The sequence below is a fragment of the Taurulus bubalis genome, assembly GCF_910589615.1.
Source record: "Taurulus bubalis genome assembly, chromosome: 16".
In the NCBI taxonomy this organism is placed as follows: Eukaryota; Metazoa; Chordata; class Actinopteri; order Perciformes; family Cottidae; genus Taurulus; species Taurulus bubalis.
In genome coordinates, this window is record NC_136604.1 from 11,641,026 (window position 1) to 11,664,534 (window position 23,509).

Consider the following 23,509-nt stretch of genomic DNA (forward strand, 5'->3'; position numbering starts at 1 on the left):
AGTGGGAATTTCAGGGAGGACATTTTGACGTATGTCTTTCACGGTTCAGATGGACTGCAGTTTTACTTTCAGTAGCCTAGAAGCAAACGTATGAGCTTTTATCTTTCACAATCCTGAGTTGTGGTTTATCACAGCATTTCTCAAACTTAATGACACTCGGATGAAGGCTTTTGATGGGAACTTTTTACAATTTAAGTTCAATGATCTATTTAAATGAAAATCAAACTATATAAAAAAACGCTTTGCCACCTCAGAACTAGATAAACCCGATCGTTGTGTAGTTTATTTCCAGCACTAACAAGACGTTTGTACAATGGAATTCAAAGGCCTCAACGCTCCCTTCACAGAGTTCATAAAACAGGCATGAGGAGAGAGAGCTGAGTGGAGACATATCTGGCATGAATAATAATAATAATAATACAAATAATGCATTTAATTTGTATCGCACTTTTCTTTCAAAAGAATCTCAGAGTGCCACAGAGCCATTATATAGTAAAGCAAATAAAAACATAGTTAAAACAAACTATAATAACAAAATAAATAGCTAACAGTGATTTAACACAAAGTCAAAAATGCCTTCCTGAATAAAACATTTTTTAGGCCAGTCTTAAAAGAGTTCAGTGTCTGTGTTGCCCTTGGGTGGCCAGGGAGACCGTTCCAGAGGCGTGGCGCTGCCGAGCAAAAGGCCCGGTCGTGTTTAGAGATGTTTTTGGGTGAGGGTCAAAACTAACTCAGATTAGAGACTGTGGAGGAGAGGGGTATGACCTGGCCGTCAAAGGTGAGATGAGTTATGGAGGATGACTGAACCGGGTGTGGCGTGCCAACAAGGAGGGCTTCGGTTTTGCTAGTGTTTAATACTGTTTACTGGAGAAAGTTGTTGCTTATGCACGCGTTTATCTCCCAGAGACAGGCGGTGAGACATGACATGCATGACAGTCTAAATTATCATCATTTTGTACACGCTCTATAAATGACAGACAATATTTAATTCAATTTAAGTTTTTTTCTGTATTACTTAAAAAGTCAACTCCTCACACAGCATGTTTCTTGCGGTGTCATCACAGTGTGCTGAGTGTAAGGACACATTGTTGTTGAGGTAGTGTTAATGTTAGAAACATCTGTGGTTTTCTTCTGGTGACAAGTCAACATATTATCATCATGGAATATTTATTTCCCCTAAGATTGCAGACTTCCAAGGCCAAATAGTTGTTGCATGCATCAGCGGATATCACTGAAGCGCAAACTCATTGTTTTCGTCTTAACAAAGACGAAAACAAACACCCTCTCGCCCCCACCTCCAAGCATTCCACTCTTGCTTTATATAAGATGGTTGCAGCTCCAGCCCCAATATCTTTGAGAGACTTAAGCTTCGTCCAGACAACAATACAGCTATGATTTTTATTGGAGGCGTCACAGGATTTTGGATAATTGCACTGCTTTACAGTGCAGTTGTGGGAGGTAATTTGTTCTAGATTCTTAAAGCATTTATACTTAATGCACTCTTCTATTCGCAATGCTGTTAACTTCTGTGTTGCTTTATGTTCTTTGCCTACAGAGACCAAAAGAAACTCTCTCAATGAGCCTGACGTGCCTTTCCCACCTGCCGGTCCCACTGCTCAGAACCTTGATGCCATCTGCAATCAAGGTCAAGGCCGTCCCAGATACCCGGCCAGCTTCTTCCCCAGATCCAGGTTCAGTCACTTCCGCCGCCGTGGAAACGCCATCAACCGTCTGGAGGGGTGGTACAGTTTGTGCTGCAGCGGACAGAGCGACCAGATCCTCTGCTGCGCCCGACAAGCTGTGAGTTTCTGCCTGTGTTTGTGCGTGGGGGAAATTATATTACACCGTTATTTATGACAAATACAGTTATAATAGTATTTAAGGTGAGAAAGCATGACTAGATGCATCAGGTTTTTTTACATATAAGAAATGAAGTATAATACATATTCAAATTGTAAAATCATAACAACATTTTAACAACTATAGTATAATATAAATATATTTGTATATGTTTTTACCTGCTACAAAAATACACACTGAACTGATAGTTTAAAATTATATTTGTTTGTCATCCACGGGGCACCGTGGCGCAGTGGTGAGCAAGGTCGTCCTCCAATCAAAGGATCGGCGGCTCGATCCCCAGCTCCGCCCGCGTCGATGTGTCCTTGAGCAAGACACCTAACCCTAAATTACTCCCGTAGTTGTGCCTACGGTGTATGAATGTTAGATAGTCCTGATGTGGCACCTTGCATGGTAGCTACTCTCATCAGTGTGTGAATGATTCCTATGTAAAGCGTCTTTGAGTATTCAGAAAAGCGCAATTTAAAATCAAAGTATTATGTTATTCTGAGGGGACCTCAACATAACATGTTTTATTAAATAAATAGTTTTTCTAATACACCAACAAGAAAAAAACCTCCTGTAATTACCAATATTTCAGAAGTATGACAATAATGAGATACATTTAAAAACTGTTGGGAAATATATCAAGCATTTTAACATAAATATAATTTAATTAATTCAATATATAACAATGTCAATCACAAGACTAATTCAAGGCATAATTAAAAACAGGTTGAGTTGATTTCCTTTTACATGGTTACGAGGACCTCAGTGCCTCAGTTCATAGGACCAGCACCAGACTTAGATTAAAAGACAAAAGACAGTAAGTAGTCTTAGTAGTCTAGTCTTCTGCACCCAAATACAAAGGAATATATTTAACTTTAGAAACTAAAAGGGACCTGTGAAGATGCTTTTCAGAGGGAGATGAAATACAAATTTGTGACCTTAAGTATCTTTTTCTTACAGTGGAAAGAAAGCCTTTCCCAGTTCTGTACCGAAGAGTATTCCACCATGACTTCCGCATACGTGTGCTGTGGGAAGAAAGGAGTCGCTCGGTGGACGTGCTTCGACGCCGAGCTGCCAAACCCAAACTACCTCCCAAAACCAGGTTACACTGCACCCCCCATCCCCGAGGAGCCAGGATTCACCTTCAATGCAAATGCTTGCTGAAGTTGGACAAAGAAGTAAATCTATACAATATAACACAAAAGTGAACTGAATAGTTATGTTAAACTGTTTTGAGATTAAATAATGCTTTTTGTGTGCTAAAACCTGCATTAAAACCTGCATTAGAAAGCATACATAATATGCTGAGCTAATAATGTGATATGTCATGCAGATATTTGTCACAAAGGAGAACAACATGCTGGTTGTGCTCATGCTGAGTACGGATAATAACAGCAGTTACTTTGACAACTGTATTTTAACCAGCTTTGTCACAACAGAAAACATGTTTTTTTTTATTGCACTTTTCTGCAAATTTTCACTCTTTGTCAGCTCAAATAAATGGTGTCCTGAGTGGATTTCACAGTTTTTAACACGTACTGTAGTATTCTTTGTTATGGAAATAACGGATGAAATATAGACATGTTTTTAGTTACTGAACAAGCTACTGATAATAACTTTGGAGAAACAGCAGGTTGCAGCTTCAAATGAGAGAACAAAAGTTGTGTTTTGAAACCAGAGTAGTAAAGTAGTAAAAAGATCCCATGTGTAATTAAAACAAAAAGTCACTACGGGCGCTATTGGACTCTGTAGTGACATGCTGTGTGACATTTACAGATCAGTGATCAATTAGATAATGTGTTGTGTGTTGTTAAACCAGAATATCAATGATTTAAAGTCCCAAATACATTTTCTTTAGAAAATCTTTACAAAATAAATTACAGCAAGCAGTTGGTACATCCAGATACAAACAGGTAGCACACATCACATGATCCAGCAGACCTGTAGTCACACTTTCACCATGGAAAGAACCTCCGAAACAACCGGTGAAGGGGAACGTTTCGCGTAGCAGAAGAGCAGTGACAGAAGAAGTCTTTAGGACGTCCATTGAGATTGGGCCTAAGGATGAAAGATTAGACATACAAACACATGAAAGACGAATGCAATCAGAGAATATATATATATATTGTCCTTGAGCGTATATCAGAAAAACATATTTACCAATGTTTTTTTCGCTCACAGCTACAGTCATAACATACAGAACATGTAAACACATACCATCAGTACTGTGTTGTGGAACGTTACTTCTTTTTTTTCTAACTTATTTTCTTCATTTGGCTGAGTGTACAATGACGTAACAATACGCACCTGGACACGCGTTCAGGAGCTGATATTGCAAAGTAATTCAGTAACTCATATGCTGTTTACTCTAGTGTAATCGAAAATATTTTTTCTTTCAAAAAAATAAAAAAAATTAGTGTGCTGCTGTGACACTCATATTCACCGCAGTTGATATGAAAGTCGCCGGTATTATTGTGGTGAATGAGTGACGAATCTGCCGACAGAGGCACCAACACTGCTGACGTGAGGCGGACAGGTGAGTCGGGGAACCTGCTAGTTCGAGCACCAGTTGGGAAGTAACAGCGGCGGTCTCCGCCTCTACGGACACCAACATCCATACATTTATATAGAAATATATTATTTATATGCCGACATCCCGGTAGTCGTCCAGCTTACGCAACCAACGGATATCACAAGATGTCTGTTAGTGCCGGCGGTCGCTTCATGTATTTCGCTTTCGGAAGTAACTTGTTGAAGGAAAGACTGCAGCTGGCAAACCCGTCTGCGACCTTTCACTGCACCGGACGACTAAAGGTAACGAATCGGTCATTAAGCTTTAATATCGTCATGTGGCCATTAACATAGAGAGAGGCACGTTTGTAGCAGCTGTTTGTTTGTAGCAGCTGTTTTGTTTGTACGTTATCCTGAAGATAATTGACAGTGATACATACAGTTAACTGATGTAACAATTCATTAGTTGTGTTAATTAATATGAAAACACTGAACCGTTACATATAGGACCATAACAGTCTTTCATTTTATATGCCAATAATTCCTGTATTGCTTGTTCGTCAGTTAACTGAATGCAACGCTGACATTGAGTCATTGAGGGGAGATTAAAGGGGAACTATTTTACATCGTTTTAGCTGCTTTTGGCAGTGTAGATTTATCACGCGACCCCGTTAACTTGTGACTTTCACCCGAGGACGAGGTAGCTGTCCTCGTGAATGCCTACTTGTAAATCTGATTAATTCTACGTGCCATATGTTTAGCCAAACAGGCTCTAAAGATGATTATGTGCATTTATAAACTGTATTATTTAAAGGAAGGGCAGCTTGTTCCCTTTCTGATTTAATACTTAAACAATACAAGCGACGTTTCATTCGCGAGTGATACGTTTTCCTCAGCATAAACTCGGTTGTTGTTTTTTTACACACAAACTAAACAATTAGGCATTCAGGAGGACAGCTACGTTTTCTCTACCTACTTTAAACAGCCGTGGTAACTACTACAGCAAGATATATATATATATACACACACACTTTAGGGGGGATTTGTTTGTAGCAGCAGCAAGCAAAGTTACAGAGTAAATAAAAAATATTAAGTATGAAAAATACTGAATATATATATATATATATATATATATATATATATATATATATATATATATATATATATACAATAAAATAGCAGAGCATAACATATGCAAATATCCATTATTTTCTCATAGCCCACTTCCACGATGAGCTTTAGCACCAGCTGTCACAACAGCTATGCTGTGACCACCAACAGCAAACGGGTTCACTGGGGACAATGCAGTAGGCACCCTTTTTACAACACAGGCAGGGGATTAAAAGTCATGTGGTTTAAAATGCACAATGACTCATCACTACTCACATGTAGCCTTTTTGTCTTTTACTTCTTTCACATCCACACTTTGTGTGTGTGTGTGTGTGTGTGTGTGTGTGTGTGTGTGTGTGTGTGTGTGTGTGTGTGTGTGCAGGACCACAAGTTAAACTTTGGCCTGTATGAGAAAAATGAGGACTCTATTTGGCATGGTGGAGTGGCCACCATTAGTTCCTGTCCAGGGGCTGAAGTGTGGGGAGTAATCTGGACCTTGAGGAATGAGGACCTCGCAAGGCTAGATAAGTGAGACGCAACCACACAACCAGCTGTTAACCAGTTAATGTCTTCACTTGAATCAACTGCAGCATGTATCTGTCTGTCCTCAGACAGGAAGGGGTGAATAAGGGAATGTACGCTCCGCTGGAGGTTTCAGTGGAGACTGACAAAGGACTCATATTCTGCAGGACTTATCAGATGAAAAATGTCTACGCCTGCCCTCCCTCTCCTCAGTACAAACAGGTGTGTGCATGTAGACACAAACACTGGTCCGGTTGCAATAAAACCCACATTAAGCAATACATGTAACTTTCCAATTTACCTAGTCAAATGTTTTTGTGACTAAATCTAAATGTTAATTTGAAAGTCTCTTTCTCTCTCTGTTTCATATAAGGTGGTGTGTCTGGGTGCAAAGCAGAATGGACTCCCAGTAGAATACCTGAAGTGGCTGGAGGCCATTCAAACCAACAACTACAGCGGCCCCTCAATGCTTGATCAAATAAGAATAGACATGAAGTAGAGCTTGAAAGTTCACATTTCTGACAATGGAAACATCATTTGACAAAAACAACCTCACCAAAGTCCTTTTAGTAGCTGTTCTGAGAAGATAAAGAGCAAATATGGAGAAGAAAAATAAACTAGCTATTAAGAGTAGCTATTAAGTTCATCAATTCACTAAATCTCTGGCAGTTTCTAGCACTTTAAATTGCAATTCACAGCCAGATGCTAGAAATACAATGATAATGTAATGGTGATTTTGAGACTGCTAAAAGACCATAGAAAAAGCTAGTAACTGTTTTTTTGTCAAACATTTGTAGTCAAAATTGAGAAACCCTGTTATGAAGTTTTATTTGGCACCATCATGAGGCCAGAAGTTAGTGGTGCATGAAGGTAATAATGAGACGTTTGGCTGGGCACAAAATACAGCGTAAATTTTGTCTATTATTTATTTCAAGGTGCTGTCAAACAATTTATGCATTTTATTTTGGAGCCATCACAATGGAAGACTAAAATGTATGTGACTGGCATACATTTGTTTTAGTTCAGGGGAATAATAAACACTGATGAAACACCCTGAAGACCCGTGTCAGCATTTATTCTGACTTTAACCAATATGTTCTATCCCTGCTCATTCAAGAATAAAGATCGGACTGATGTTTTAAATAATTGTCCAGGTTATTCAGGTACACGTGAAAGAAAATTACCTTGGGGTGGTTTAACACAGCTTAATTTAACATTATAGGTTTTTATTATGAAATGAAAAATAACAATGAATCATTCACGTAAGGAAACCTCTGTATTTGTTACAACACAGTTGCCTTAGACAGAATAGATAGTTTGCACCGCTACCAACATTTTTAATCCTCTAGGAATTCTATAAAATACAAGTATAGTACAAAAGAACTGCCATCAGGAGAACAAACAATATATGGTGACCACCCAATAACTTATTTTATATTTTGTTGAATCTCGAGGTAAATTTCCTCGATTTATAAACAGATTTCCAAGTCTATGCAAACTTCACAATGGCACAAATCATAATTTTATCTGATAATAAAAAAAAAAAATCTCATGCAAGAAACATGGTCAAAAATATATAATATTCCTTAACTGGGAATTAAGCAACCCGACAACTCAACTATTTGTACATTCTTAAGATTTTGGCTTCAAAACTGCAAGATGAAGATTCTCCTTCTGCAGGAGGTGGTGAGTGAGAAACAGTTTCCCCTTAAACTGTTTAAATGTGGGAGGCGGGGGAAGTGGTGTGATCAATCTAAACGATAAAACACATAGGTCCAAATATGTAAGATAAAACATTGTAAACGAAAAAACATAATATCATGAAAAACCAAGCCCATGTGAAGTGTGCACTTAAATCCTGATATTAGCAGACAAGCAGTGATGTAGGAATTACAAGTGGGCTTTACTAAAGGGTGCAAAACAAAAGCAGCTATTAGGAGCAAATCAGTGCTTGAAGTGCAGTCAGTAGCCATTGTTGAGTAAGAGATTGTAACCAGGTAAATATTGTTGCAGCTCGACACCTTTATATCTCACAGACAATAAATCTGTATCTTAATTATTATATTCTCTGCATTTATGTGGAAATTAGGACATGGACAACAGATAACAGACTGAAGTCAAACAAAGCACTGTTAATGTGGGCTACATTAAGAGACTTCCCTCACTCACAGGTAACTTGTATGTTATGTAATGCATTGTATGCACCGCATGATGAACTTTTCTCGTGACTGTCGACACAAAGGCAGTATCTTAGTTGTTTTCCGTTGGTTAATTGGGGACATTTTCACACATTTCACAACCTATTCCATCTGCTCCACCGGTTCCCCATCCGTAACTTTCGCATTTCCACTTTCATCCATTGGCTCTGGTCCATCCTCACCGTTTTCCATGGGCTCTGTTGAATCAGCGGGTGACTTCTCTGTGGTGTCGAGATTGTGCTTGACTTTGCTCAGTTCCGTCATGTTAAAGCCGAGGAATATGGCAGCCGTGTTCCTCTTGAGGCTCTTCATGCACTTACTGCGCTTCTTGCTGAAGTGGGCTGCCAACTCTGCCTTCGTGAGCGATAGCCTTTTGCACAGCTCTTCGGTCTCAGTTTTGGTCGCATAGGGGTTCTGGTTGAAGTATTTGGATATGAAGTCCTTGCGCCCCTCACTGCAGCGACGCTCGACCGCACTGGGCTCCAACACCAGCTTCACTGTGGGATCGATCTGAATCACAGGCTCTGGCGGGGGCACCAACTTATCCTGCTCTCGCTTCTTGCGAATGATCGCCTTTTGTTCCCGCTCTCGTTTGTTGGTCTCCAAGACTTCCCTCCATGCAGCCTCCAGCCTCTTCTTCGACAGCACCTCTGCTTCCGTCTCTGGGCGCGCTGCAGTGGGTGCAGCTTGAATCAGGCGAGCTGGCGCCAACGTTGGTTTCATTGTCAGTCCTTGTGGCATTTGGAGAAAGTAGAGTTGCTGACTAAGCTGCTGAGCAGGTTTTGGCGGCGGCTGTGGCTGGGGGGTTGTTGTTGGTGGTGGTGGTGGTGCCGCTGTAGTTTTGGGTGGCTGCAGTTGTTTTGGGGAACACCGGCATCGCTGAATGTGGAGCATCACCGCCTGCTGGGTGACCTTGCCCGTGTACACACCATTGCAGTAAATGCACTTGAAAGCCTCCGTCTTGAGAATAGCGTGAATTGTGGGTGCTACCAAGTGTTTTTGCTTCAGGTGCTGAAGGTGTTCGGTCTCATTCTGAAACTTTTCGTCACAGAAGGGACAATACGCACTGTTGATTTTTGCAGTTGCCGTGCAGATGTCTGGCTGGCTGCTCGGCTGCAACTTAAAGAAGATCAAGTCCAGTGAATTTGTGACCAGAGCAAGATTGACCTCAGTGTCTCCTAAGACCTCTTTTGGTGCGGTGGTGTGGACATCGAAGTAAGGGAACAGGATTCCTCCGATACCTTTAGAGTAGACCCTGTACTTCTGCCTCAGAAAATCACAGTATGTCTTGCTTGTGGGATTGTGCTGCTTTACATGGTCAACAAGCTGTTTGATTGAAAAGAACAATGCGGAGCAGTACAAACAATTCAGGCCATGTAGAAGGTGTTGGAAGACGCTTTTTTCTGAGAGAAGAATTTTGCACGTTAGACATTTGACAGTTTTGTCAGGCATCTTTTTCAAGAACGCCGCTCGTGCCGCCACACTTTCTGACTTGGATGTGTTGGATTTTTGCTGGTGAGCGACCTCTGTGTGCACATCAAAGACATTAGAAGGGAAGAGTTCATTGCAGAGGGGACAGGTAATCCATTTCTTAGTTTGTGGTGTGGAGTTCCTTGTTTGCTCAACAGTCTTGAGAGGGGTACTTGTGCTCTGGGAGACATTGCTATGCATTGCTACTTGCAGAGGAGCAAAAGTGTATGTGGGCATGCCATTCATCTTGTTGCCAGTCGGGATCAAGTGACTCAGCAGGGACTGTGAAGTCAGCATGGTACCTTGTAGGGTGACTTGGTTCGTTGGTGCATTTTTTGTATCCACGGCAGGCTTCAATACAGCTCCAGCTGCCGTGTTGGCCCGCAGTCCTGATTGGAGAAGGAATTGCTGCGTTTGTGGAGTATGTTGTGGTGGAGCTAGAGCCATATGTGCCTGTTTCAGAGACACGTTGGACAGTATGGGAAGCTGGACCATAGATCCTGCTCCTTGAGGCAAAGCACCTCGGAGGGCTATCGTGGCACCAGGCTGGAGCAAACCTTTAGCTTCAGCACTAGCTAGCTGCACTAGCGCCGACGCTTGAGGGGGCAGAAAAGCCTGGTTGGTTCCGGGGGAACAGATCAGAGTTGTACTGTTTGTTCTTCCTAAATGCTGTAAGGACAACACAGTGCCACCAGGTTGGCCATTACTTGGAATAACCAAGGACTTACTGTTGAACATGTGAGGTTGCTGTAGTTTAGGAGCAATGCTTGGGAATGTCACAAACACACCATTCCCATTCGGTGTTGCTTTAATGGTAAAGTTCTTGTTCTCATAAATCATGCTCTGCACTTGTGTGCCGACTGAATAATGCGATGGCTCAACCAGCATGTGATGCAACATTTGGTCTAGGTTCCCAGTGTTCACCTTGCACACCTTGCAGCAGTAGACCTTCACAGATGTAGTCCCCTGAGGGATAAATCTGTAACCGATATACGTTTCTGCCACAGTGTCCAGGTGCTTGAGGATGATGTGCTTCTTCATCGTAAAGATAGAGGAGGCTGGAAATCCACATCTCCGACACTGATACCGCTCATTTCCCCGATGGGCGGGTAGAGGCACCTCCCTCTGCGGTTGTATGTAGGTGGCATGGAAGAACAGCATGTGCTTCTTGAGGAACTTGGGGGGTCCGGTGAAGACGCACTTAGAACAGGGTGCCAGCGCACAGAATGACTGCAGATATCCATGGCAACGAGAGATGTGGCTCCTGAAGTTGTAGATGTTGTGTGTTGAGTACTTGCACATGCTACAGCACAGAGCCCGAGACCTATAAGGCCACTGAATAGAAACAGAATGAGCAGAGTTCAAATGTGCAGTTTGTACCAAGTATGTAACATTCATACCAAGCCGCACACCTGAAGTAATACGGAATGACTACTCTCTTCCTAAATAGGACATTGTGATCTACAATACAGGTATGGGTTAACCAACAGGTTAGTGACATTTTAAATTATTTAACAAATCCTCAAACTAGCAAACAATCATCCATATTCACCTTTTTCTGGAGTTTACCATTGTATCCATCTGTGATATCAACCCAATCAGTTTCCTGAAAGACCTTATCTTCGTCCGCATTTTTCTCAGACTTTTCATTGAGATCCTGCAAAGTAAAAAACAAACAAACACATGTTGAAGTGGCAACAGGCAACTCTCCGAACGAATACCATTTGGAACTATAAACCCCGATCCAAGTGACATTATAAAAGGCAGCGTAAAATACACCAGTATTCCAGTCATATAAATTTTTCAGCGGTGTCCCGCCGCAGGATTTTTAGGTTAAATGAAAAATAATTAGCTCGCACATTATCTTTTACCAGTGTAGCATTAAATCATTGTGGAAGTAGCAAGCTACCTTACTACCCCGCTGTCTGATGGCGTTATTTCGCCACCAGTCTGCAACCTGCTGTAATCTGTTTAGTTTATATGGAAGTTAGCGCTCTACAACGGTCAACATTAAATTAAATTCATTTTGTAGAGCCCACAATAATAAATCTGCCTCAGAGGGCTTTACAATCTGTACACATACGACGTCCTCTGTCCCTCAAATCGTTACAGGAAAAACTGGCAACGGTACACAGAAAAATGTCTGCTGCCACTCTGACCATCCAGCTATGTTATTTGAATGGGAATGTCCCTTCTACTTCTATTTCAATGGTTGACACACTTCCTCTGTGCCGTAAAGCAAGCCTTCATTTCCCCAGAAGATCGTACCTGCATTGCATAACGTACAGCATTGCAATGCAGGTACGACCGTTATTATTGTAACAGTGCCACAATGTAACACATTCTAGTACCAGCGCCTCAACACAGTACGTCATTCATTTTCAGCTGTGCTTATAGATGCAGTAAAATTGATAAATAGTTGTTTGTGTGTGTGTGTGTGTGTGTGTGTGTGTGTGTGTGTGTGTGTGTGTAAGTCAAGATTTGAGTTTAAATCATGCCAGAAGCTAGTTAAGTGTAAGATCTCTGCAATCCTAAAAAAAAAACTAATCTATGAATCCAACATTGCTATCAAGCCGTCCTGCTCATTGATTGTCCACATTAGCCCAATACCACAGAAAATCTCTAGACACTAGACATGACATCATATCGCCCAACCCCACTTGTTGCCATAACAACCAAAGACCAAAAACCATCTGAATTGCTCATTTAAGGTGACTGTCATTATCAAAATCAAATCAGATTTTACATTGGCTGTTAAAATGTTTACACACCAACTTAAAAAAATAAATAATAATTCAATATTTTTGTAAACCATTGAGGCTGTTGTTGCACATACTATAGTGTGTTGGAACAAAAGTGTTGAAACATGACGAGTATTATTTGTAACAAAATGCATGTTGACCCATGTTTTGAATACTATTCTTGTATGTCTGACATTTTTGGACAACAATGCTGTTGATATACATAAATAATCACAACAAAATTAGCTTAGTGTTTGTAACTTTTTTTGCTATTCTTTTTTTACACAGACACACATACATACATTTATTTGAGACAACCTTTTCTGAAGCGTTAATTACACTTATATACAAGCGTTAGACCCAAATCTTACAAGGACTCTTCCATTGTTTCCAAGCTAAAACATACCTTCAACAGGTTTTGGCAGTCTTCCAGGCCAATCTCACCAAGGATGTTTTTCACCGCCTTGCGTGCCTTTCGGATCTTCTCAATATTTCCAACTGGATACTGATACATTATTCCTCTGGAGCCTTGTAGAAGAAAACAAAGCATTAATCTAAGCATGACAAAAAATACTATTCTGAAGCCTTGAGAAATACCACTGAAATGTAACTTAATCTTTTATTTGATGTGCTATGTTATTTATTAGATGTTGCGAGTACATTCACAGTCACAACATTCCCTAGTCAAGGCCTACAAGTAAAAACTGTTTGAGTAAAATAATCATTTCCACTTTCAACTGCAGCACAATACAGTTGTTTGGTGAATGGCGACTGTTTAAATTAGGAATAGCACACAGAAAAATGGCACATCATGGAAAGAATGGCAACAGCAAACACAAGCCAGCAGAAAAATCAACAAGGCAATCTAATAATGTTAAAGAATAATTATTATTATTGCTATTGAACGCCTCTGGTGTGTGTCAACTTATGAAGTCTTACTGCAGACTTATAAAACGTGCATACAAATGAATTGGTAAAATACTAACTGCTTAAAGATAATCCCAGGTTAGAAAAATGAAAATAACATGACTACAACGTAAGATGTATATAGCATCCGCAGAAGCATTGTGGTGACACTAATAACACAATAGTTATCTTACTGTGCAACAGCTGATTTTAAAATTTCATACGGCCAGTCTCTGCGTGAATAATACATGATTCAATGGCTGGCCATTTCCGAAGGAAAATATACACAACAAAACGTATTCTAGGGAGTAAAAACTGTCCTGATTTAACGACAGACCTCATACGAACTAAAACCTTGCCCTCCATGCTAACACAGTGTAAGCTGCTGGAGTCACTGAGCCTCCGGTAGCACGCTGGCCGCTGCTTCCTACTTCAGCCTCTCCGCGGATATTTACCTCGTCCAGATTTTGGTGTAGATTGACGTTAGTTGTCGCTGTGCCACCTCCGACAGGGATAACGTTTTCCACTTCCACCGTCCCTCTACTGTGTGTGTGTGTGTGTGTGTGTGTGTGTGTGTGTGTGTGTGTGTGTGTGTGTGTGTGTGTGTGTGTGTGTGTGTGTGTGCGCGTGTGTGTGTGTGTGTGTCGCTGAGTCGCGCCTGCTACCGCCAGCGCTGCACACACATACTCATCCGAGCAGCATCCTCTGTCAACACACACCGCTGTATGAATAATGTGAACAAATATGAAAGATGATGTTTGCGTACCCCCTTCGCAGGGTGGGCTTCTCTTGGTCAGCTTTTGTCCCTTTCTTCCCCTATTGAGGAAAAAAATGGCGCCCAAGTTCAGGAACTGACGTAGCTGTCAAGATTTGCATACTGCACAAACTGACCAATGGGAGACTTCTCAGCACAGAAACATAATAACTTTTTATTCCTTCACAGAGACTGTCAAACATCGTTTCAGATAGTCCAGGTGATACATTTCATATTTCTGTTTCAGAATTTTTTGAAATACTTGACTTGTTATTTGGACTTTTGTGTTCTACAGCAGATAGCTAGGTCGGGGGGCGTGGCTAATGCGACTCCCCCTGGCAGTCACGTGGTACTAAGTCTAACCAATGAGCTGTCGAGAAAATGAGCTAAATGGGTGGATCCTTGTCGTGTGATGTCATATCATGCTACTTTTTCGAGCCAATGAAATTGAACCACCATTTTGGGAGTGGAGTAAGTAAAAATTGTCTTTTAGCTAGCATAGCATAAGTTTTTAGGAATTTCTAATGTTTTAAAGAATTACAATACAATCTTAATGGCTAGCTACCAAATGTATCCCAATAGCAAAACTTAATTGAAAATTTGTATACGTAGTGAAAAAGTATCGAAAAAGTCGATATACTTTTACAAGACTCGTAACCTACAATTCTGTACAATTTTGGACTACTGAATGATTTTATTAGCTATTTTAAAGTATCACAAATCCAGATACAGTGCTTTATCCGCACCAATGTGATGTAATTTACCGTTAAAATTCCCTTAATCGGTCAAATTGAAACTTGACCATTTGAAATGTTTTTCCAAGTTCTATTGCATAAAGCAGTTTGATGTTAAAGTGATTTAATAAACTAATTAACATTTTTACTACCATTGTGCCCTCTGGTCAGGCAATACAAACCAGGATGATTTAACATTCTCAATGCCTGTGCTGAAGTTTGAACACTATTTTAAACTGATAGCATTGCAGAATCTCCCAAAGGTAAGACTGCTGAAGGACAAGGGAGTTAGATGGCATCATCGCTAGACCCAAGGTAGGTAAGAAAGGGAAAAGAGATTTTTCCATCGTCACTGTCAGATTCCTTCTTGTCAAACTAGGTTATGTCACCAATCAGAATCAACCACTTGGAGTTCATTCATGATTTCTCAGTCACAATGAATAGTTAATTAAGTTGCCCCGTAAGCAATTTCAAATCTATCCTGTCTGTGTTGTGACCTTGTTATTCATTGTAAAGTATAGTTGTCTTTATGAGGCTCTACAGTGAAATATTGTATGCTTGGTTCTTGACAGAATAATAAGTTGTGTGTTACACCACTATCAAATGCACCTTGATCGTTCCTTCTATATTCACTCTACTCAGCACTTTTTGAACAGGGTGATATGCAGCGATTGGTAAAATGAGCAAACTCTCCACCCATCTATTAATCATATTTCTAATGTAATTAACATTTCATCTCCTCTAATAAACACATTAACATGAGACACTAAATTAGAGCTATAATAACTCCTCTTAGAGCAATGTTTGAGCTGGGACCTCTCACATACAACGCCAAGGACATGTTTCTGTGGCTGTAATTCATTTTAAAGCAGACTAAATCAATAGTTTAAAATTAGATGTGTTTACATCAATCGGGCTTTGGTATTTTAATGACGTTAAAGCTCAGTGAGCAACGACTGAAGTTACCTACTCAATATATGGCATTGGTCTTATTTAAAAATCAGCACTACATCATGCTTTATGAACACTCAAGCAAGGATCCTATCAAAAGCTACACAAGCAAGTGAGAGCCGAGTTTGTTGTTCAGGGACAGACAGGACGTGCCAGGAAATGTCCATGCAGCAATGACAATTGATTAAATATCTACCGGTATTATTCAATTCTGATCCAATTCCTCTTGAGCCAGCAGGTCATCCTGGCAACCTGATATGGATTTCCACCTTCAAATGTCTTTGATTATTGAATTATATAATAGCTGGTTTCAGAACCACATAAGAACACATACTGTGTTGTGGGTGAATAAGACATAATGTAGATGCTGAACACTATCCTTCGACTGTAATTGAAGTGTTCAGCATTTAATGTATTTTCAATCAAAGCCCATGCCGGTTTACTTTATAAGAAAATAGCAGCAGCTGTAAGATGATACTGTTGTGCTCTGCTATCTTGTAATGTACATCTAAAACTGATTTACAGATTTAATTCTCGTTGGGACAATTGATATTATCATCAACACACATTACAATACTCTAGAATGGTACTTGGTCATAAAGGAGACCCCATTCTCTGCTGTAAATTAATGATTAAATTGTTTCCAGGACATTCAACTACTGTACAATCAGAATACACACCAGGTCAAATACACATGGGTTTAAAATGATGTTCATATTTTGTGTAGGAATTTGCTGCACCAAAGATCACACATACACAAGATAAATTATTTCAGTCAGAAATGTATTAAATTAATCACTTTCATTACTTTAACAAGCACAATTTACAGTCAAAAACAGGCTATGGTCCATTAGTGCCTTAGACAAGCAAGTAATTAATACATTAGTCATTTATAAACACACAAGGGCAGGATTCTTTAAAAACTGCAGTTCAGTAACAACACCTTTAATTGTATCAGACATGAGACATTTAGCTATACAAGAGACTATGCATTATGTCTCTCATAACTTTAGAGAGGCATGAGGAAGTTTATTACTCGTCATTTGCACTGCCTCAGAGAGGTCTGTGTACAGCTAGCATGCCGTTTGTGTGAGCGATAGACAAATAAGTCCACATCTGCCACATACACATTGTTTATGTTTGAGAAATAGCTCCTTTGCTGATTTTTCAGATCCGGTAAAAAACAAGGACGAGATACTAATATGAGGATCTGACAAATCAGAGCTGCGGTGTTAAATGTCACAGTACTTATTTAACCTACAAAAGATTGTGTGCATTTAAAACCAGATTAACCTGTCTCTATTAGAGGCAAGGAGTGCATTAAGGTGTATGCCGCTTCTCTGTATTCAAGTTACAGCTCAACCACGAGAGAAGCTCCCACAGCAATTTCTTCATGCCTTTCGAGAAAGGGAAACCACTGAGGTCACAAATGGCAATCACAGCACACTTAATCCATGTAGCGTTAAAAAAAAAACATAAATATCTTATCCGGAAAACACTGTTAGATGGTCCACAGTATAATACCTGGGCAGAACACACTTAAAGATGCCGCTTTAAATTTGCCCGAGTATTATCTGATTCCAATAAATAAAAACGCATTGAGGTGAGCTGCAATAAAGAATTAGGTTACATCATTGTCATGATTTAAACTATGCAAAGTGAGGGGTCTGAAGTATAGAATCCACACAAGGCATTGATTATTTTAAACACTTCAAAAATCATCTACAGACAAAATGTATTGGTGTTGTACAGACATAGGATTTACACGACTGTCAACAGGTAATCAATAGAGAACATAATTTAAAATCAATTGTACATTTTGTAAACTGGATTTGATTTAGGAAACGAACCACCCAAACATGTTGGAGGGAGGCAGGGCGGAGGTCTCCCTCTCCAAAGAGTCGTCCATTTTGTTGCATATTGTCATTTGAGCTGGAGTTCTTTTAGCGGACAGATTTTTAGAGTCCATCAGAGCGAGGAGCGAGAATGGGAAGATTATCTTCCAGATCAAATTTGAGACATTTGAGGTATCAAACAACCAATTATTTCCCATTTCTAGAGGTAAAAAAAGTCAAATTCCTGGAAGAAATAATGGGACATGGAATGTTGACCACATTTAGCCCCATGTCCCAAATAGCTTGCTGACCCCTCTTCTCACATGGTGAAAGCAGAGGCTAAGGGGGATCTGTGCAATATCGTACGGGGCAGGGGCAGAGGGTAGTTACACACTGTACCGGACCATGGAGAAATTCTTCATGGCACTGTCCAGTGCCCCACCGGCCCCCAGCATTTTGTACCTGTGGGCAACACCAAGCATCAAAGTGGGTTCCTTGTAAATGCAACATATTCTTACTACATTAGTTTTAGTTGTGACAAGTGGAGACAGTGTAGTAGACGGGCAGCTGGGGGGAGCTGGAGAGGCAGCTGAACTCCTCCAGGCCACACACTCCCATGTTGGAGAAGCAAAGCCAGTCTCCCACACTGAGCTCAGGCAGCAGGCAGCGCTCCACCACCTGGTCCAGCTGGTCCAGTGATGGGCCCCACAGGCTGCTGGGATACACTCCCTCCTCAGCACACCGCACATGCTAGAGAGAGGAAACAATCAGAAATGTTACTTAAAAAGGCCGTCTGTCACAGTAAATTACATCTCTACTGTTGACTCATACTCTACATGTGAAATGCAAAAACAATATTATATTGCAACTGAAGTATTGATTTTCAGTAAAATTACCATTAAAAACAACTGATGCATCATCATTTGCAACCTGTATTCCTGTAGTTTATATTCCTCATATCACAAACATGCTGGTTAGCTAGCAAGCAAGCTAAAACTGGATAGCCAGTATCAAATGTTTGTTAGCATCAGGGGGTTAAGTTCTCATGTGGTTGGGAGTAGCTGGGAAGCAAACTGCTGTTTGTGGGTCGCTGTTAATCTTATTGCCACACTTTGAAAGAACACTATGTTTAAAAACCTCAGCTTTGTAAATCCAGAACCAATGGAGTCTTTATATAGGTCAATATGATTCAATTCTGATCCGGCTTCCTTAAATACTCATAATGCATGCCCCCCTTTCCCTATTCAACTAGCGCTGCCATCAGATTCTTCATTCAGTCCTGAATGGGGTTGAGTCTCTTGGGTGGATCCCTACTAACCTTGTGCACTGACGGGGCAGCGATGCAATTTCCCAGCAGCTTGCGGCTGAATGGGCCATAAACACCCTCATTCATGTAGTACAGGAACTCTGCATCTTCATTGTTCCCACCTGTGTAAATACAGCGATATCAGAAACATAATACATGGTGTATTATCGGTAGGGATGGGTATCGTTTGGGTTTTTTCTGATACCGGTGCTAAACCGATACTTTTAAAACGATACCGGTGCCTAAATCGATACTTTTTTATTGCCAAGGCAATTTTTTTCTTCAAATTGAACAATATTATTAACTGTTTTAAGTATACTATAGATATAAATAAATAAGTACATACAAAACACACTTCAAACTACAGCTTCAAACCTTTTAACTTAACGTGGCCTGATGGGACTGGTGCAACAGAACTCAGAAACTGTTGGATCCTAAAACTGCTGCTTTACTGGACTACACGTCATCATTAATATCAACTGGAGAGATTTGTTCCATCAAGCCGAGGACGGACGTTCAAAAGCTCGTGCTCATGTCTCCAGCGATCTGTGTGTGCGCGCACTGTGTGTGTGTGTGTGTGTGTGTGAGTGCTGGAAGCCCCGTCCCCTCGAGCCCCGCTCTGCGTGCAGGCGGACAGAGAGCAGAGCAGCTATTTTAAGAATCGTTTTTAGCGTGCGGGCACCTTGCTACCTTTTTAGTATCTATATACCGTGCAACTTTACAGAGTAGTGTAAAAAAAAAAAAAAGTATTTAAATCGGCTAAGGCACCGGAAGGAAGCACCGAAATCTGCGTTGCTTTTCGGTCCGGTAGGTACCGGACGTGTTGGAACCAGTGCCAGTATGGCACCGGTTCTCGGTACCCAACCCTAATTATCGGGCAATGGAGGACTTGACCGCTGATGGTTTTGCTGTGATTATGCAAGAAAATCTTGACACAACAAATATGAGATGACAAACCATTCTTTCTTTTCTAAATCTGCACATAATTATCTGCACCTTTTCACAGTCAGTGAGTGCAGAGACATGTATTACAGTCATATTTAACTGAACAACACAGGACAAAGACAACCTCAGAGAATTAAGTAACTCACCTTGAGTGAGGCTGTCCCAGTGACGGTTCATCACCTTTTTGCCAACCACGTTGACAGCCAGGCTGAAAGCAGAGGCCACGTAGAAGCTGCCTGGCTGGGCCAACACTTGCACACCGGACAGTGGGGGGAAGTAAGCATCCAGCAGCGGCCTGACTGCAGACTCAACCTGCACACACAAAGTTACAGTAAATATGCATTTAGGGGGTATTTACATTACATTTAGCTGACGCTTTTGGCCAAAGCGACTTACAATAAGTGCATTCAACCCTTAGAGTACAAAGAAAGTACATCACTGCTGTGTATAAATGGCTGCCTACCAACATATTTGTATTTTTTAAACAACATCCAGGGTGGCATCATTCAATTATTTCAGAAACAAAAAAGGAATAACAGTTTTCTGTTTTACATAAAAGAACATTTATTTGAGTAAACTGGTCACGTCTTCAACATGTTGATGGCCAAAGAGAATAAAGTAGCCTGAAATGGTGTAATCTATCTTGGAGTTGCATGTTAATTTGTGCTTCAGTTATCAGTTATGTTTTATATTTTGAGGCTCTTTGCACAACATGTACATAGTGATTAATGCAACTCCAAAAAATGTCAGTTGTTTACCTTACCTGTTTGAGCTGACCCTCTGAGCCAGTAAATCCACCCCCAATGTCCAGGATGTTCATGTTAAAGCCCAGATCCACCTAAACAGAAACAGCAGACAATCAGTTGTTACCCTTTATGAAAAATAAAGTAAAAGGGATACAAATGCATTAAGGAATCTTGAGTTGTCACACATTTTCTAAATTAATTTTATGATTATATATTTTCCAGAAAGTGCTTACCCCCATGTCAAACACACAGCGGGCATCTGACAGTGCATGGTTGTAGGCCTGTTGCAGGTCTTGGCAGGAGCTGGGGATGTGAAAGGTCACCCCTACCACCTGGACTCCAAGCTCCTTGGCTGCTTCCAACAGGTGCCGGCAGCTCTTCAGAGAAAAGCCAAAGGCCATGCTGGTTTCAGCCGCGTGAGCCTTGGTGGTCAACTGCAGCAGTAATCTACAAGATACAAAAAAGGAGCATCAGGCAGAAATCAAAACATCAAAAAGCAACAACAAAGTAAGTATGTTTTTGACACGAACAATAATTTTCCCAATCTTATGTTAATTGTCAGCCTGTGTCAACCTAATGTTGGATTAACATTAGATTGACACAGTCTTCAGTTTTTCAGAAGTGCACAAGGATTAAAAAGTAGCCAAAGAAAAAGGTTTGCTCCTGCACTTGATCACTTACTTTGCACTAGGGTGCAGGCGTGAAATCTTGGACAACTCAGCCTCACTTTCGCACACAAGATGTTGGATGTTGTTCTTGGCTGCGTGCTTGATGTGTGCTAGCTGCTTGCAAACTCCCGACAGAATGATGTTCTCTGGTGGCACGCCATGCTCCAGCACCAGGCTTGCTTCAGTCTGCAGGAAAGAGGACATGTGTTAGAGAAATTACCGCGACAAAGTCTAAAATCTCCCTCCGAACAATCAAAAGGGTACTAAGTGTGTTGCATAGGTTAAAAGGATAACAGTCATCCACTGACTAGTAATCAATTGAGTGCTGGTAATGTAATTGCCCCAAAATGGCATGTGCTTGCGTAAGAGGGTGATGCAGTTTGAAAAAATAAAGCTACATTTTTTTTTAAAGTTTAAAGCTGACCTTGTTGGCACAAATGAAGCCCAGGCCCAAGGAGGCCAGCACCTCGATGACTGCAGGGCTGCTGTTGCACTTGACTGGGTAGTAGGGCTGCATCCGTGGCACTGCACTCTGCCAGCAGACATGCTGCCGCATCAGGGCTCCAAGGTCTCCAACCACAAACGCACTCTTCTCCCCCTGGGAACATAAGGAAGTGAAGGCGGAACTTAGTACAAATATTCACTAGTCAAACCACTAAAGTCACACCAGGAGGGGGACGGGGGACTGCTTAATTCTAACGACAGTGTCATTAAAGCTATTTGAAGTATTTGGAAAATGTATTTCACTGCAAGCTGAACTGACCAGGGCCTGCTCACAGATGTGTCCGTCAATGACATCGTCAAGGGTCACTCCTCCCTCCAGGAGTTCAATGATGTAGCTGGGTTTGTCAACAAGTCCTTTCATCTCAACCGTAAGCCGACAATCATAAAGAACAGATAAGCAAGTCAAGGGGTCACGACTGAGCCAATGGGGTCCTGCCGGTATGCAACAAACTGGAAAAGAAGAGAGAAGAAAAAAAACATATACCCTTAATTTACAGCAATTAACCAGGGAAATAAAATACACAGGCATACATAGCGCTGATGACTTTCTACATGGATGCATTTCCATGTTTAAAATCCACAGCTACACTGTACAGCAAGTCTGCAATCCTTTTTGGACACACATATCATATATATATATATATATATATATATATATATATATATATATATATTATATCAACGCTGTATTCTTACTTGTATCATTAGTAAAGCTGTAAAACCCACAAACCTCATTGAGCTTTTATCTAAATCTATTGACTTTCTCAAAAGCCCGTCAACCCCAATACAAACATGTGTTTACTCACATCATGGTTTGAATGCCCAACGCCACCAGGAACATACAGCTCCTGGACTTTGTTACAGGTGTGTGCATATGCAAGCAAATGTGCCTACGTTGTGGCCAACAGACACTGAGTCACTCACATGGACAAGTCAGGAGATGGACCTGTCCCACTATCAGCTAGGATCCCAAGGTGGCTCAGCGTTGAAGTCAAAGGGCTCCCGGTAGAGAGCCGCCCCTAGGCCCCCTGGGTAGCGCTCATACACCTGTGCAGAGACAGGGGAGCCCTGAGGGACACACATATGCAATGTATATATATGAATACATAGGGAAAAATAAAAGACATATACAGTATGTTTATCATGTCATTGCTTAGTCTTGTTGGTCATTTTTGAGTCATCACGACAAACTTTCATGCTATTATCTATGGAGTCACATTTGTTGTGATGATTTCACCGGCACAATCGATACATGTAGCAACTCTCGCGCCGGGTTACGTGGCTTCCGTTTTTAACCCAATAAACACCCAGTATAATATGCCAGACTACATATTGGATAAGCGTACTGTTTTTAGTCACCATTAGTCAACATCATGCAATAATTGTATATTAATAAAACACACACGTGTGTTGTGATAATGTCATAACTTAACAAATGTGATGTTTTTTTATAGCAATACGTCACCACAAACAAACGGGAAACTCTATCCCAGACATGTTACTAATATTTAGCTACATGTCGCACTCAGCTGTATTTAACATCGGAAACCTAATCGCGAGTAAACGAGCTGAGACTAGAGAGCTGCTCACGTTGAGCTGGCTGCCGACAGCACGTCGAGGAGGCTCGTGTTAGCGCTGCGTTTTGGTAATAACAGCCAAATAAACAGCAATACCGGCACACAACTGGAACACACTCTAGACAAAGATGCTAAGAGCGCATGACATGTTCTAATATCTCCAAATGCAACATTAGTACATCT

General features: G+C 40.9%; 3 protein-coding genes and 1 long non-coding RNA gene across 4 annotated transcripts; 2 read left to right on the forward strand and 2 right to left on the reverse strand.

Moving 5' to 3' along the window:
• The first annotated feature begins 1,656 nt into the window (after nt 1-1,656).
• On the forward strand, nt 1,657-3,382 carry LOC306748891. The gene is made up of 2 exons (XR_013771164.1): nt 1,657-1,800; nt 2,809-3,382. It is a non-coding gene; the product is annotated as an uncharacterized lncRNA (long non-coding RNA).
• Nucleotides 3,383-4,433: 1,051 nt separating this feature from the next.
• On the forward strand, nt 4,434-8,291 carry ggcta (gamma-glutamylcyclotransferase a). The gene is made up of 4 exons (XM_079232187.1): nt 4,434-4,662; nt 5,852-5,997; nt 6,081-6,213; nt 6,365-8,291. Exons 1-4 carry the CDS (start codon nt 4,546-4,548, stop codon nt 6,488-6,490), a joined length of 522 nt encoding a protein of 173 aa, XP_079088313.1. The 5' UTR covers nt 4,434-4,545; the 3' UTR covers nt 6,491-8,291.
• adnp2b (ADNP homeobox 2b) lies at nt 8,292-12,914 on the reverse strand (the record flags this gene model as incomplete). Its single annotated transcript, XM_079231589.1, has 3 exons — nt 8,292-10,994; nt 11,212-11,316; nt 12,807-12,914. The coding sequence occupies 3 exons, from the start codon at nt 12,912-12,914 to the stop codon at nt 8,292-8,294; spliced, it is 2,916 nt and encodes a 971-aa protein (XP_079087715.1).
• Nucleotides 12,915-18,019: 5,105 nt separating this feature from the next.
• Nucleotides 18,020-22,809, reverse strand: azin1b (antizyme inhibitor 1b). The gene is made up of 9 exons (XM_079232200.1): nt 22,674-22,809; nt 22,009-22,199; nt 21,670-21,843; nt 21,259-21,431; nt 20,811-21,024; nt 20,595-20,669; nt 19,978-20,143; nt 18,899-19,008; nt 18,020-18,330 (listed from the first exon to the last, which is right to left on the reverse strand). Exons 2-9 carry the CDS (start codon nt 22,108-22,110, stop codon nt 18,109-18,111), a joined length of 1,236 nt encoding a protein of 411 aa, XP_079088326.1. The 5' UTR covers nt 22,111-22,199; nt 22,674-22,809; the 3' UTR covers nt 18,020-18,108.
• Nucleotides 22,810-23,509: the final 700 nt, after the last annotated feature.